At 38.6% G+C, this 12,740-nt stretch overlaps 2 protein-coding genes across 4 annotated transcripts in view; both read left to right on the top strand.

Moving 5' to 3' along the window:
• cntrl (centriolin) overlaps positions 1-12,740 on the top strand; it is a 548,241-nt gene that overhangs the window by 177,143 nt on the left and 358,358 nt on the right. The window lies entirely within an intron of this gene.
• Positions 1-12,740, top strand: part of tbcelb (tubulin folding cofactor E-like b) — a 46,041-nt gene that overhangs the window by 6,611 nt on the left and 26,690 nt on the right. For all 3 annotated transcript variants that reach the window (XM_073951571.1, XM_002662169.8, XM_073951570.1), the window contains exons 3-7: positions 2,861-3,030; positions 5,622-5,761; positions 7,295-7,476; positions 10,402-10,658; positions 12,217-12,343. In XM_073951571.1, coding sequence (XP_073807672.1) covers positions 2,892-3,030; positions 5,622-5,761; positions 7,295-7,476; positions 10,402-10,658; positions 12,217-12,343 — 845 coding nt within the window. In that variant the 5' untranslated portion in view covers positions 2,861-2,891. The remainder of the gene's footprint in view (positions 1-2,860; positions 3,031-5,621; positions 5,762-7,294; positions 7,477-10,401; positions 10,659-12,216; positions 12,344-12,740) is intronic.

Below are 12,740 nucleotides of genomic sequence, written 5' to 3'. Positions count from 1 at the left end.
ACTGAGTTATTAACGCACAGCAATACCACATGAAGAAAGGACTGACCTTGAAGGAATAAACAATGTGAGGAGAGATTCATTATAGTGCACTGGGCAAGTCTGAACATGTTTCACCCACGCGTGCGCAAGGCAGACAGGTCTGTACAATTACGTACTTTAACGGCTTAAAGATATCGGCCTAATTTAGACATCGGACCGATAACGATAATTTTAAGAATAGCATTTATCGGCCGATAACGATATGGCCGCCGATATATCGTGCATCCCTAATCAAAAGGATCAGAGTCGGCTCACTATAGAACAAACATGATTTATTATTTTTTATTTGAATTTATCATGACAAAGTGTTGTTATGGATGACATATGTGAAATTGTCACTTGTGTGATTTTGGTAAATCAAATCTAATTGTTTGAAAACATTCACAGAGACATTTTTGAGCATTTTTATAGTACTGTAAAATACAATCCTACACAAAAAAATTTTGAAACGTTTTCTCTATTTCGGTGGAAACTGAAATGGCAAGGTTGACATTTGCATGGAATTGCTCATATACACACATGGAACATGGAAGCAGCTTGAAGCGGTAAGTGCGAGTATGTCTGTGGTCTGGAGGTATTATAAAGTTGATGACGACAACATTGCCATAGCAAACTGTGAGATATGTAAACTTGGGATTGCCTGCTGGCCGGGGATTTTAAGTTGAGGTGCTATTTGTTTTTATATTAGATTTTTTTAAATATTTAATGTTGCACTAAAATCCAAAAGTGAAGAATTGATGTTATTTATTGATTGTTTGTTAACAGAGTTGTTGAATGTTAAAATAAGGTGAATTAAATACAAAAATAAGGAACATCCTGGATCTGTTTCTTCGCTTTTCTTTATTCTTTTTTAATGTATTATAAAAGTATCGGATCAGGGTTCGGTATCAGTAGACACTCAAAATCAAATGACTTGACTCGGCCTTGAGGGCAAAAAAAACCTGATCGGGACATCCCTAATGATTTAGTAATTCATGTATATATATATATATATATATATATATATATATATATATATATATATATATATATACATACTAAGGGTGTCACGATCCTCCAAATCCTCGATTCGATTACATTTTCGATTCTAAAGGCACGATTCCATTCGATTTTCGATTATGAATAATTAATTAATGACCAATTAATTATTTGTAGCCTACCGTTTAAACTACCTGACCTGCATGGTCTTTGTTTTACCGATAAACAAATCATACAGTAAATGAATAAAGGCAAAATACACACATAATTACCACCTGTCAATCACTTTTTCTGCGGGACTCGTGAATAGGCATTGATCTGTGTCGTTATAATGGCGTCGGTAAAAAAGACGCACAGCCAACAGGAACCAGCCAACAGTATCTGAGGTGTTCGCTAAAATGACTAAGTACAAGTGAGTGAAAGATTGAAGCAGTCCTCTGACTGCCTGGACCTGCTCTCTCGAGTGCATGATTGTGTATGCGTCTGTGTGGTCACGTGATGTGCATTTTCAGAGGTAGAGAGGAAGGAGGGCTGCTCAGAAATGCTACACGCCACTGTGGATGTCAAATCGTTGTCGTTCTAAAATGCCATTTAAAAACAAAGACAGTGTAAACAGGGCCTGAGTGTGTACTTTTCGCGAGCGGATTTGCAACGGGGGCTAGCGGAGGATCGCGATGCCGGTGTTGTCTATCGGACGAACCGTACGTAATACGTACATAGCAGAGCTTGCAAAACTGTGTTTTTTGTCGACAACACGAACGTTGTCAACATAACTCACTGGAAATCCAAAATGCTTACACACCGGCGACTTCATTGAAAGAGGAGAGGGTTTAAGTTCTGTCGACGGGTCTCCTGCTTCTGCAGTTTACAAACACTTCAACAAGCCTGTTTTTTCCCGCTTGGCAACAGTTGCTGACGTGACATGGGGGCGTGGCAGCATCGACGATTCTATTTTTTGATTCGATAATCGAAATTGAGCATAAATTTCGATCGATTTCGATTAAAATCGTAATCGTGACACCCCTAATACATACATATTTTATATATATATATATATATATATATATATATATATATATATATATATATATATATATATATATATATATATAATGTTTATAAGCATTATCAATAGTTTATAAAGTAAAACAAACTAACATTTTGTTCAGATTATGGCAAATCCATAGAAACAGTAATAACTTCAAAATGGTCTCTTGTTTTGTTTTGTTTTGTTCAAGACCTATATACATTTATATATATGAGATGATTAAGAGTTAAGGCCATTGTTGCCCATGAGACTGAAACTTTCATCTGAAATTTTGCATACATATTGTACAAATAAATACAACCTCATGTTTGTCATTTATACACTGTCTCTACAACATTTGTTTACCCCCCTCCCCCCATTTTTCACATCTGTGTTTTGTTTACATCTAATTACATGGAATTGGTTGGGCAGGCTTGTAGTATCGTTTCTTTTTAATAATTGAGAGGACATCCAAAACTGTTTTCACCGCTTGAAGACTTGAATTGTTCTGTATTTTATATGTAGCATCAGATTAATTCACATGCATCAGACTCAATGTCAAAACAATTCTGAAAAAACACATACAGTTTTGTGTAATCATGTTCACTTTTTTATGTCATTGATTCAAATGCCAGCTGTTTGAAGCCTGTTGTACTTTGCCCTGCTTGAAAATGTTAGCAAATCATTTATTTCAAGCACATACACGCCTGTCCACATGGCCTGATAAACTGATAAAGCTTTGCTAAAATATATTTTTTTGCTGGAACTGATGTCATATTTACATAAATACACCTGCTCCTCTGTGTGTTGGTTCAGCTGAAGGTTTGAGAGTGGCCGGAGAGGTGAGATGGAGTCAGAGGAGACAGAAGGACGCACTTTAGTGCAGGTGATCAGTGAGAAGTACAGCCCAGACAACTTCCCATACTGTCGTGGGCCAGGAGTTGGAGTGGTGATTCGGTCGAGTCCCCAGGGTTCGCCTGTCAAAGGTCAGTTTTATTTTTGGCCTAAGGCGAAATGCTAAAGCCTGACAGTTAAAAAGGGTGTGCTGGATATGACCTGGACACATTGGTTGAAGGGATAGTTCACCCAAAAGTGACAATTTGTGGGTGAATCCTGCATGTTTCAAACCTGTTTGAGTTTCTTTCCTCTGTTGAACACAAAAGAAGATATTTTGAAGAAAGCTGGAAACCTGTAACCGCAGTAGCATTTGCTTTTCCGACCATGGAAGTCAATGATTACCAGTTTTTAGCTTTGCTCAAAATATCTTCTTTAATGTTCATTCATTCATTCATTCATTCATTCATTTTCTTGTCGGCTTAGTCCCTTTATTAATCTGGGGTCGCCACAGCGGATTGAACCGCCAACTTATACAGCAAGTTTTTACGCAGCGGATGCCCTTCCAGCCGCAACCCATCTCTGGGAAACATTCACACACACTCATTCACACAAACACTCATACACTGCGGACAATTTAGCCTACCCATTTACCTGTACCACAGGTTTTTAGACTGTGGGGGAAACCAGAGCACCCGGAGGAAACCCACGCGAACGCAGGGAGAACATGCAAACTCCACACAGAAACGCCAACTGAGGTTCGAACCAGAAACCCAGCAGCGTTCTTGCTGTGAGGCAAACGTGCTACCCACTGTGTCGCCCTCTTTTTTAATGTTCAACAGAATAAAGAAACTGCTAAAGCTTTGGAACTTAATTGAGGGCGAGTAAATAGTGAGTATTTACGGAGACCCGGAAGGGACGTGATAGTGGAGGGAAAAATAGGTGGAAGAAAAAAAAAACTAAGTGGGAGAAGAAGAAAAAAACTGATTGGAAAATATACGTTTTTCCTTTTTTTTAAAAAAGTTTTTCCATTTTCTCGCAAAGAAAAAAACACTTCCTGTTCACTTTGTACATGTCAACCCTCCCGTTTTTGGCAGGTCTATGTGTGTATCTTACCATTCTATCATCCAATCATTAAGTATTTTCCCATATTTCTCATGTATTTTTAATCTGAAAGCATCTTGAAATAAATATAAAAATGTCTGCATTCACTTTCCTTCTATTTAAACTGTGCGTCAATCATCACCCTTCATATGCAATTTTAAATTAGTGAATGCATGTATATGGACCCGCTCCATATAATAAACTGATCCCAGATCAGCTTCTGTACACGCCATTTAAAGAGACACCTGTTATCAAACAAGTAAAGAGCAGCAAATGAATCTCTCCTTTTGTTTTGTTTGATAACAGAGGCGTCAATGTAAGAAAGCACAGATCTACAATGAAAGCATTCCATCATAGATATATACACTAGATATCGCATAGGGACCCTGAGCATGCGTCAATAGCGCCGCCACATTGGTACAGTGCTCCCAGGACAAATGTCATTCAACCGCACTAGTCAAGACAGTGTTATTACGTGAAGATGCTGGACTTTAGCGCTGTCTACGGGTGTAGTAACGAGCAAACAAAGAAAACAAAGCACAAAGGCAGAACATTTCATAGGTAATATTAAGTTTTTTTTTTGTTTTTGTATGTTCTGAACTTTTGTGCTAATCAGGTAACGTTATTGATGATAACAGTCACTTACTGCATTCACCATAAGGCAAAGCAGCTCCAACTCGCACTAAACACTTGGCTTATGCTAGTTTTGTTGAATAAAATCAGCAAACAATGCAAAAGAAATATGACAACGAGATGCTGTGGTGCCAGAAACTTGTGTTATTGTCAGCTAGTGAAAGAGTCGTTCGGGGGATTCATTCACAAACGAATCGCTCCCTCCGTCAGTATGAGAAGTGAAAGCAGAAGAGGAGGTGTGTTTCAGAACATGATTAGATCAAATTTAACAGGGAGGGTGAATAGTACATTTCTGCACACACAAACACAAGCTTTTTGTCAGGAATGCCCGTGCAGTCACTGATCCATCAATGTAGAAAAGTGATGTAAAATTATAATTTTCGTAATTAGAAAAAAAATTACATACTAACATCCAGCAAAACTCCCGATCATAGATATATGTGTATATGTGTATATCTCTGGCTTTAGATGGCCACAGTCCTCCACTGTACCTTGGTCCCGCATTCATTTCAAAGGAGCGCTACCCTGTAGCAAGATGGCGGCGCTATTGACGCATTCCATCCAATAGACAACAATAGGCCAGGCGACATCTAATGTATATATCTATGGCATTCCATTACTTTAGTTACTGTTTGTGCTTATTTAGGAGAAAATTAGTTGTGTTTAAAATAAAACACGCAGGACGGACATGTTTACATATTATCAAGTGTATTTGTCAGTTTAAACACACACCCGAATCCCAAAGTGTCCTGCACTTTAGCTCCTCTTTAAATGGCGTGTACAGAAGCTGATCTTTAATTTACACATGACATGTTTAGCATTTGATTCATAAGTTCAGACTTGCTGAAAAAGAGACGATCAAAAAAACAAAAAACCCATTTCCACTCCATAGCGCCACCCCATGCATGTAGTTTAACTGCATGTATTGTCAAAAAATTCTTTACTGGTAATATGTTATTGCAATAAATTGTTTAAAGCCCCAGTGACATCTGTATGTGTGTATTAGATCGTCTGAATCTGCCGAGCATCTTGGTTCTGGATGGTTGTGGAATCACAGAGGCTGGAGATGAGGAAGAAGTGGCCACTTTCTGTGCTCATGTGGTTGAGCTAGACCTCTCTCACAATCAGCTAAAAGACTGGGGAGAGGTGAGAAAAATCTGCTGGAGTCACAGGTTTGGTCTCTGTCTACTGAGGAACTTGTTAATGTGAAAAGGGTCTGTGTTCAAGATAATGCAGAAAAAGCTATTTTGTACAGTAATGTCAATATGTCAAATACAGAAAAGAGATGAATTCAAACTACAGTCTCACATCAAAGGGCACCTAGGTTACCCTTTTTTCCAGATTTAATATAAGTCTTTTGTGTCCCCAGAATGTGTGTGTAAAGTTTCAGCTCAAAACACCCATCAGCTTATTTGTTATAGCAGTCTGAAGTTTCTGTTTTATAGCTTGTAAAAGCTTGCTGCTGTTTTTTTGTACTGCACCTTTAAGGCTAGTCCTCCCTGCCTACCATTCACACGTGCCGATCAGCATGCCTCAATCTAGAGATCTGCGCGGGACTAAATTTCGAATCCCGCTCCTGCCAGGTTTTAGTCCGAACCCGACCGCTCCCACTTATATTCAGCATTTGTTGTCCCGCCGCCTAGAGATCTGTGCGGGACTAATTTTTAAAACGCCCTTCCCGTCAGGTTTTAGTCCAAATCCGACCGCTCCCACTTATATTCAGCATTTGTTGTCCCGCAGCCCGACCCACCCCGTTTTCTACACACACACACACACACACACACATAGACAGCACCAAGCTCCCTCATTTACACACGTACACACACACATAGACAGCAACAATCAAGCTAAACACAGCATCAGGCTCTCTCATTCTCACACATACATACGCATGCTCGCTCGCTCGGGAGTCGGGAGCGATATTGTTAGACACAAACACACACACACACACAGAGACAGCGCGCACGTTTAGCTTTGCACTCTTTTTGCACGCATGTGTGACAGGATACACTTTACTATCCACTGCTAATGAAAAAATAAACCTGATTTAACGCCCACTAACCAGGATTGAAGCGTCTTCTTTTATAATTGTTCTGACACGCGGCTGTGCTGATGAAGTAAAGCTGAAGTAAATCGCTGTAATTCATTACACACATGCACTGTTTTAAAACATTTTAAACTTGTAAAACTCCCTCTTGATCACGTTTGATGATGATTGATGACCCTAGCAAACTGAACAGACCTTTTAATCCCGGTTGCTTTGCGCATGTCCTGTCTTGTTGATATGATTATAAGCGTTACTAAGGAGACATGTTAATACTCAGCTGTCATTCAATATTGGGGGGACCGAACTCCTACGTCAAGTTGCGGTCGGTCTGAAAACTGCTCCAATTGGTTCACCATTTTTATGATGTTAAATTTAAAAAAATAAAGACTGGGTGTGTTTATCTCACCCCAATATGTCCGCCTATACACTATATCTACACATATGTCTGTCCAAACAGCTTGAAAAGTAGATTTTTCACCATAGGACCCTTTAACAAAGAAATAAATCCATAAACTGGTCAGTAACATTCAAAAAAGAGCAATGAAATATAGTAACTAACACGAGCTCAAAGTGACAAGCTGGTTGGAATTGATCAGAGTTTCATCTTCTTTCCTGTTCTTTCCTCTCTGTAGATAAGCAAGATCCTATCTAACATCCCTAACCTTGACTTTCTCAATCTGAGTATGAATCCTCTGCATGGGTCGAGTCTGGAGCCTTGTCTTGCGGAAGCGTTTTCAGGCCTGCGGCGTCTCGTCCTCAACAACACACATGTCACCTGGGACATGGTGCACACACTTACACGAGAGATACCAGAGTGAGTATGGCTTTCACCACATTTCGTGTTTGTCAAGTCGAGTGAGGAAAGGCTATAAAGAAAAGGTTGAACTGAAAGCTCCTGGATGTTCCTGTATTGACATCTATGTTCAGCCAATCAGAATTAAGGCATATGTTTACAGTTTATGTTAAGTTTAGGCTTACGGTTAGGTTCATGCACTTCTACATGAGTGTTATCCAACTATTATTCCCCTCTGATTTTGGAAATAAATTACCATTATGGTTGAGTTTAGGGGTATGGATTACATTTTCCAGCAAAAATGATGGCCCCAACACAGCTGAATATTTCAATACATAGATATATGCACTAGATATCGCATAGGGACCCTGAGCATGCGTCAATAGCGCCGCCACATTGGTACAGTGCTCCCAGGACAAATGTCATTCAACCGCACTAGTCAAGACAGTGTTATTACGTGAAGATGCTGGACTTTAGCGCTGTCTACGGGTGTAGTAACGAGCAAACAAAGCACAAAGCCAGAACATTTCATAGGTAATATTAAGTTTTTTTTTGTTTTTGTATGTTCTGAACTTTTGTGCTAATCAGGTAACGTTATTTATGATAACAGTCACTTACTGCATTCACCATAAGGCAAAGCAGCTCCAACTCGCACTAAATACTCGGCTTATGCTAGTTTTGTTAAACAAAATCAGCAAACAATGCAAAAGAAATATGACAACAAGATGCTGCGCTGCCAGAAACTTGTATTATTGTCGGCTAACGTTAACGTTCGGGGGATTCATTCACAATTGAATCACTCCCTCCGTCAGTATGAGAAGTGAAAGCAGGAGAGGAGCTGTGTTTCAGGCCATGATTAGATCAAATTTAGCTGGGAGGGTGAATAGTACATTTCTGTACACACAAACACAAGCTTTTTGTCAGGAATGCCAGTGCGGTCACTGATCCATCAATGTAGAAAAGTGATGTAAAATTATAATTTTCGTAATTAGAAAAAGAAATTACATACTAACATCCAGCAAAACTCCTGATCATAGATATATGTGTATATGTGTATATCTCTGGCTTTGGATGGCCACAGTCCTCCACTGTACCTTGGTCCCGCATTTATTTCAAAGGAGCGCTACCCTGTACCAAGATGGCGGCGCTATTGATGCATTCCGTCCAATAGACAACAATAGGCCAGGCGACATCTAATGTATATATCTATGATTTCAATACAGCTAGTTTGGTGTCTTGTGTCACAAATCCAATGCCACTGGTAGTTACAATTGTCTTGGAAATGAATTTGAGAATTGAACATAACATTTTTGTTAAAGTACGGCTTGCTTGGAAGCTCACCTGAGGTGGTATTAAAAAATATCAGGTACTAGGTAGGCACGAAACCCAGTGGAATATCCTCCAAAAGTTAACCGCACCAAACCACACTATGCAGTGGAAACGTGACTTTTGTCCAAAGAAGATGGCAAGTTTTGTTTGTGCATGGTTCATCACATGGTTAAACATCACTGTAATGTAATGGTGTTGTGCTTCGTCTGTGTATTTAAAAAATGCCACTTCCTGTGTTGTGTTTTCCTGGCTTGTTGCATGCACAAGTGATGATTCTCTGAAAACAATAGCAGCTACACCAATGAGTCTAGCACCACACGTTTGATACTATGCTAGCTACCCTTATGAAAAGGTCTAAAGAAATGTGTGGTACACGATTTGCTATTTCAGTACTTCTGACATTGGAAATGGAAATGAATGTGTATGGTACTGTACTGTACCAAACTGTACCCCTCAGTGGAAATGGGCCGTTGAACTCAGCACACCATTAATTTAGACTGGAAGTGGTATGAGTCAAGGTATAGCAGGTTAGCAAGATTGCCACTGATAGACACCTTAAAATAGCTTATGTATATAATTCAAAATACACAAAAAAAATTCTTTACTTGCAAGCAGGATTAAAACTTATTTAATGTTTTGCTAGTGTCTGTGTCATTGGAGGGTTCTTAAAGCATGACCTTCTACTGTACAAAGCAATGAAGCGATTTAATACTCATATGTTTTAAGTAAGAAAGATAATGCTAAACAACTTTTGTTGCTACTTGTTATATAAAGCGGGGAAAACAAGTATTGAACATGTCACCATTTTTTAAAGCATTTATAAAGCTGCTGTTGACTTCAAAATTTCCCCGGATGTTGGTAACAACACAAGAACTCCATATATGCAAAGAAAACAAAACTAATTAGATTATGTGTAATAAAATGGAATGGCAGTGAAAAAATACTGAACGCATGAAGAAAGAAAGGTATAGAAAGGCAGTGAAAGCGGCTATAATCTCTCAGTAGTTCTTCAGCAACCCTCTGCTCTTCATCAATGTAAATGAATATTAGCTGTTTCAGACCAACATCTACATTACCAGGATTATGAAGATGAAACCAGGGTGGATATTTCAGCAAGATAATGATCCAAAACACAGCCAAGGAAACTCTCAAATGCTTTCAGAAAGAAAGAAAACAAGCTGTAGAATGGCCCAGCCAATACCCTGACTTTAATCTAATGGAAAACAGAAAATAAAGAAGATCAGATTTGATAGACGAGACCCACAGAACCATCAAGATTACACTGTTGAAGTTTGTAAACATAAATCACACCTGAGCAATTCATGTGACTTCATTCTCCATATGAGAGGCGTCTTTAAGCTGCCATCACCCAAAAAAAGCCTTTAAAAAAAGTAATAAATCAATTTCAGTAGTTCAGTACTTTCTCATTGTGCCATTCCAATGTTATTACACATAAAAATTACACCAAAATCTGGTTTTATTCTGTCAACATCTCGTTTAGAAATATTATTCCCAGGAAAAAACATGACCTGTTCAATACTTATTTCCCCCGCTGTATATTTATTCAAAATATACTTTAAATCTTGTGTGTTTGTACTTGTGGCTGTATTTCCATAGTCTGGAGGAGTTGTTTCTGTGTCTGAACGAGTATGAGAGCGTGAACGCCTCTTCTATGCCCTGCCCGTCGCTGCGTCTGCTGCATATCACAGATAACCAGCTGCAGGATTGGGTGGAGGTGCGCAAGCTGGGCCTCATGTATCCAGGTCTGGTGTCTCTTATCCTCTCAAACAACTCGCTCTCGTCCATCCACGAGCCTGAAGACTCACTGCATAGACTCTTCCCCAACCTTCGCAGCATCAACCTACACAACTCAGGTGCTGGACCACATGATCACCATCTCCATAGATCATTTTGATCCTAAAGAGCCACAGTCCTGCAGAGTTTTGATCTAACCTTAAGAAAAACTCAATTGCCTCTTGCTTTGTTGTAACTCATTCATTCATTCATTTTCTTGTCGGCTTAGTCCCTTTATTAATCCGGGGTCGCCACAGCGGAATGAACCGCCAACTTATCCAGCAAGTTTTTGTGCAGCGGATGCCCTTCCAGCCGCAACCCATCTCTGGGAAACATCCACACATACACACTCATACACTACGGACAATTTAGCCTACCCAATTCACCTGTACAGCATGTCTTTGAACTGTGGGGGAAACCGGAGTACCCCGGAGGAAACCCACGCGAACGCAGGGAGAACATTCAAACTCCACACAGAAACGCCAACTGAGCCAAGGATCGAACCAGCGACCCAGCGACCTTCTTGCTGTGAGGCGAACATGCTACCCACTGCGCCGCCTTTGTTGTAACTCTTAGATTTTAATTAGCTTGGGTTTGTTTGATAAGGATTAGAGTGAAACTCTGCAGGACTGGCTCTTTAGGACCAATCTGGGAAAACCAATAAACCTGAAACCATGTTTTAAGCACTGAGCAGTACCAAAACAATTTAAGGATTTAAAGAGATTTAAGGGATGTTAAATTATAATTTAAACAAAATTGAACAAAGCCAAAAAACAAAAAAACAAAAAGTATGTCACTTTGCTTAAAGTAAACTAAAACATGTTGCAAAACCAAAGTTAAAATGAACTAATTGCTTATATCAAGTAATGAGCAAATTACATTTCAGCCCCCCAATATCATTTTTTAAATATTTATTTGTATTGTAATGAAAATATTTCCAATTAATGTCAAAGCAGAACAATTGTATATCTTAAAGCAAAACCACAGCATTTTATTGCTGAACGAATCATTTTATTGATTCATTTGAGTCAATGATTCAGTAATCATAAAGATCTAGATCTAAGATCTAAATAAATTAGCTGAATTTAGCTAAATAATTTAAATGAATGTTTATTTATCAGTGACATCAACAATAGTATTGTTTAATTCTTGCCATCAAAAATATCAAGAAGTAAACCTGTCAATAAAACAGAAACCTAATCGTCATCTTTTGTTGTAGCCATCATATCATTCCAAACCATAAGGGAGTCAATTATCTTTGAAACACATTTAGAGATTTTTTTAAGAAACCTGAGATATTTCTGTCCCTTTATTAAAAGTTAATTTCATTGAAACCATTCACTTAAAAAAATAATCCATATGAATCAGACAGTCCAATTCAACTCTTCGAAAGAGTCATGATCAATCTATTTTGAACATATTGAATCTTTTCATTCATATTTAAACGTTGATCAATACACACCAAGTACTTCTAATGCTGTCAATGAACAGACAGGAATCTCTTAGGATGCATTCATAAGTCTTCATTTGTTATTCAAAGATGAATAAATGTAGGAGATTAATTGCCAGAATATTTAATGTTGAGCGGACTGACAATTTAATGAATTATTAGCTGATCTGCCACAGTTTTGTTTGCAGGTCTTAGTCGCTGGGAGGATGTAGAGAAACTGAATTTCTTTCCAAAGCTTCAAGAGGTCAGAGTGATGGGTATTCCTTTACTGCAGCCCTACACTGATCAGGAGAGACGCTGTCTTATGGTAGCACAGTGAGTAATCCTACACACCAACCTTATTATAATATAATTTGTTTTTATTTTGATACTATTGACCTTATTCTTCAATGCGGAAGTGCACTCGTTTTTGCCATTGTTTTAGAACTTTCGATTCTATGGGAAATAAATTACCAATATGGTTTAGGGGTAGGGAATAGGTATGGTCGCCTATGGGTGAAATGACTAGGAATAATAAACTGCAGAAAACGGTTAAACTACTCGCTCTACTAACAAGTGTTTGCATGATTATACAGACAAAGCAGAATCATATCTAGAAAATATCAGTTTGCAACGTCAAGCAGCAGAACGAGCAGTTTTCAATGTCTAAAAATGAATGAAAGTGAATGAGACTGGAAGTCTCGAGCCAAAATGATTCAAATGGCTGTGCCCG

The sequence above is a fragment of the Danio rerio genome, chromosome 5 (assembly GCF_049306965.1).
Source record: "Danio rerio strain Tuebingen ecotype United States chromosome 5, GRCz12tu, whole genome shotgun sequence".
In the NCBI taxonomy this organism is placed as follows: domain Eukaryota; kingdom Metazoa; phylum Chordata; class Actinopteri; order Cypriniformes; family Danionidae; genus Danio; species Danio rerio.
This window is presented reverse-complemented; position numbering and strand designations above follow the sequence as displayed.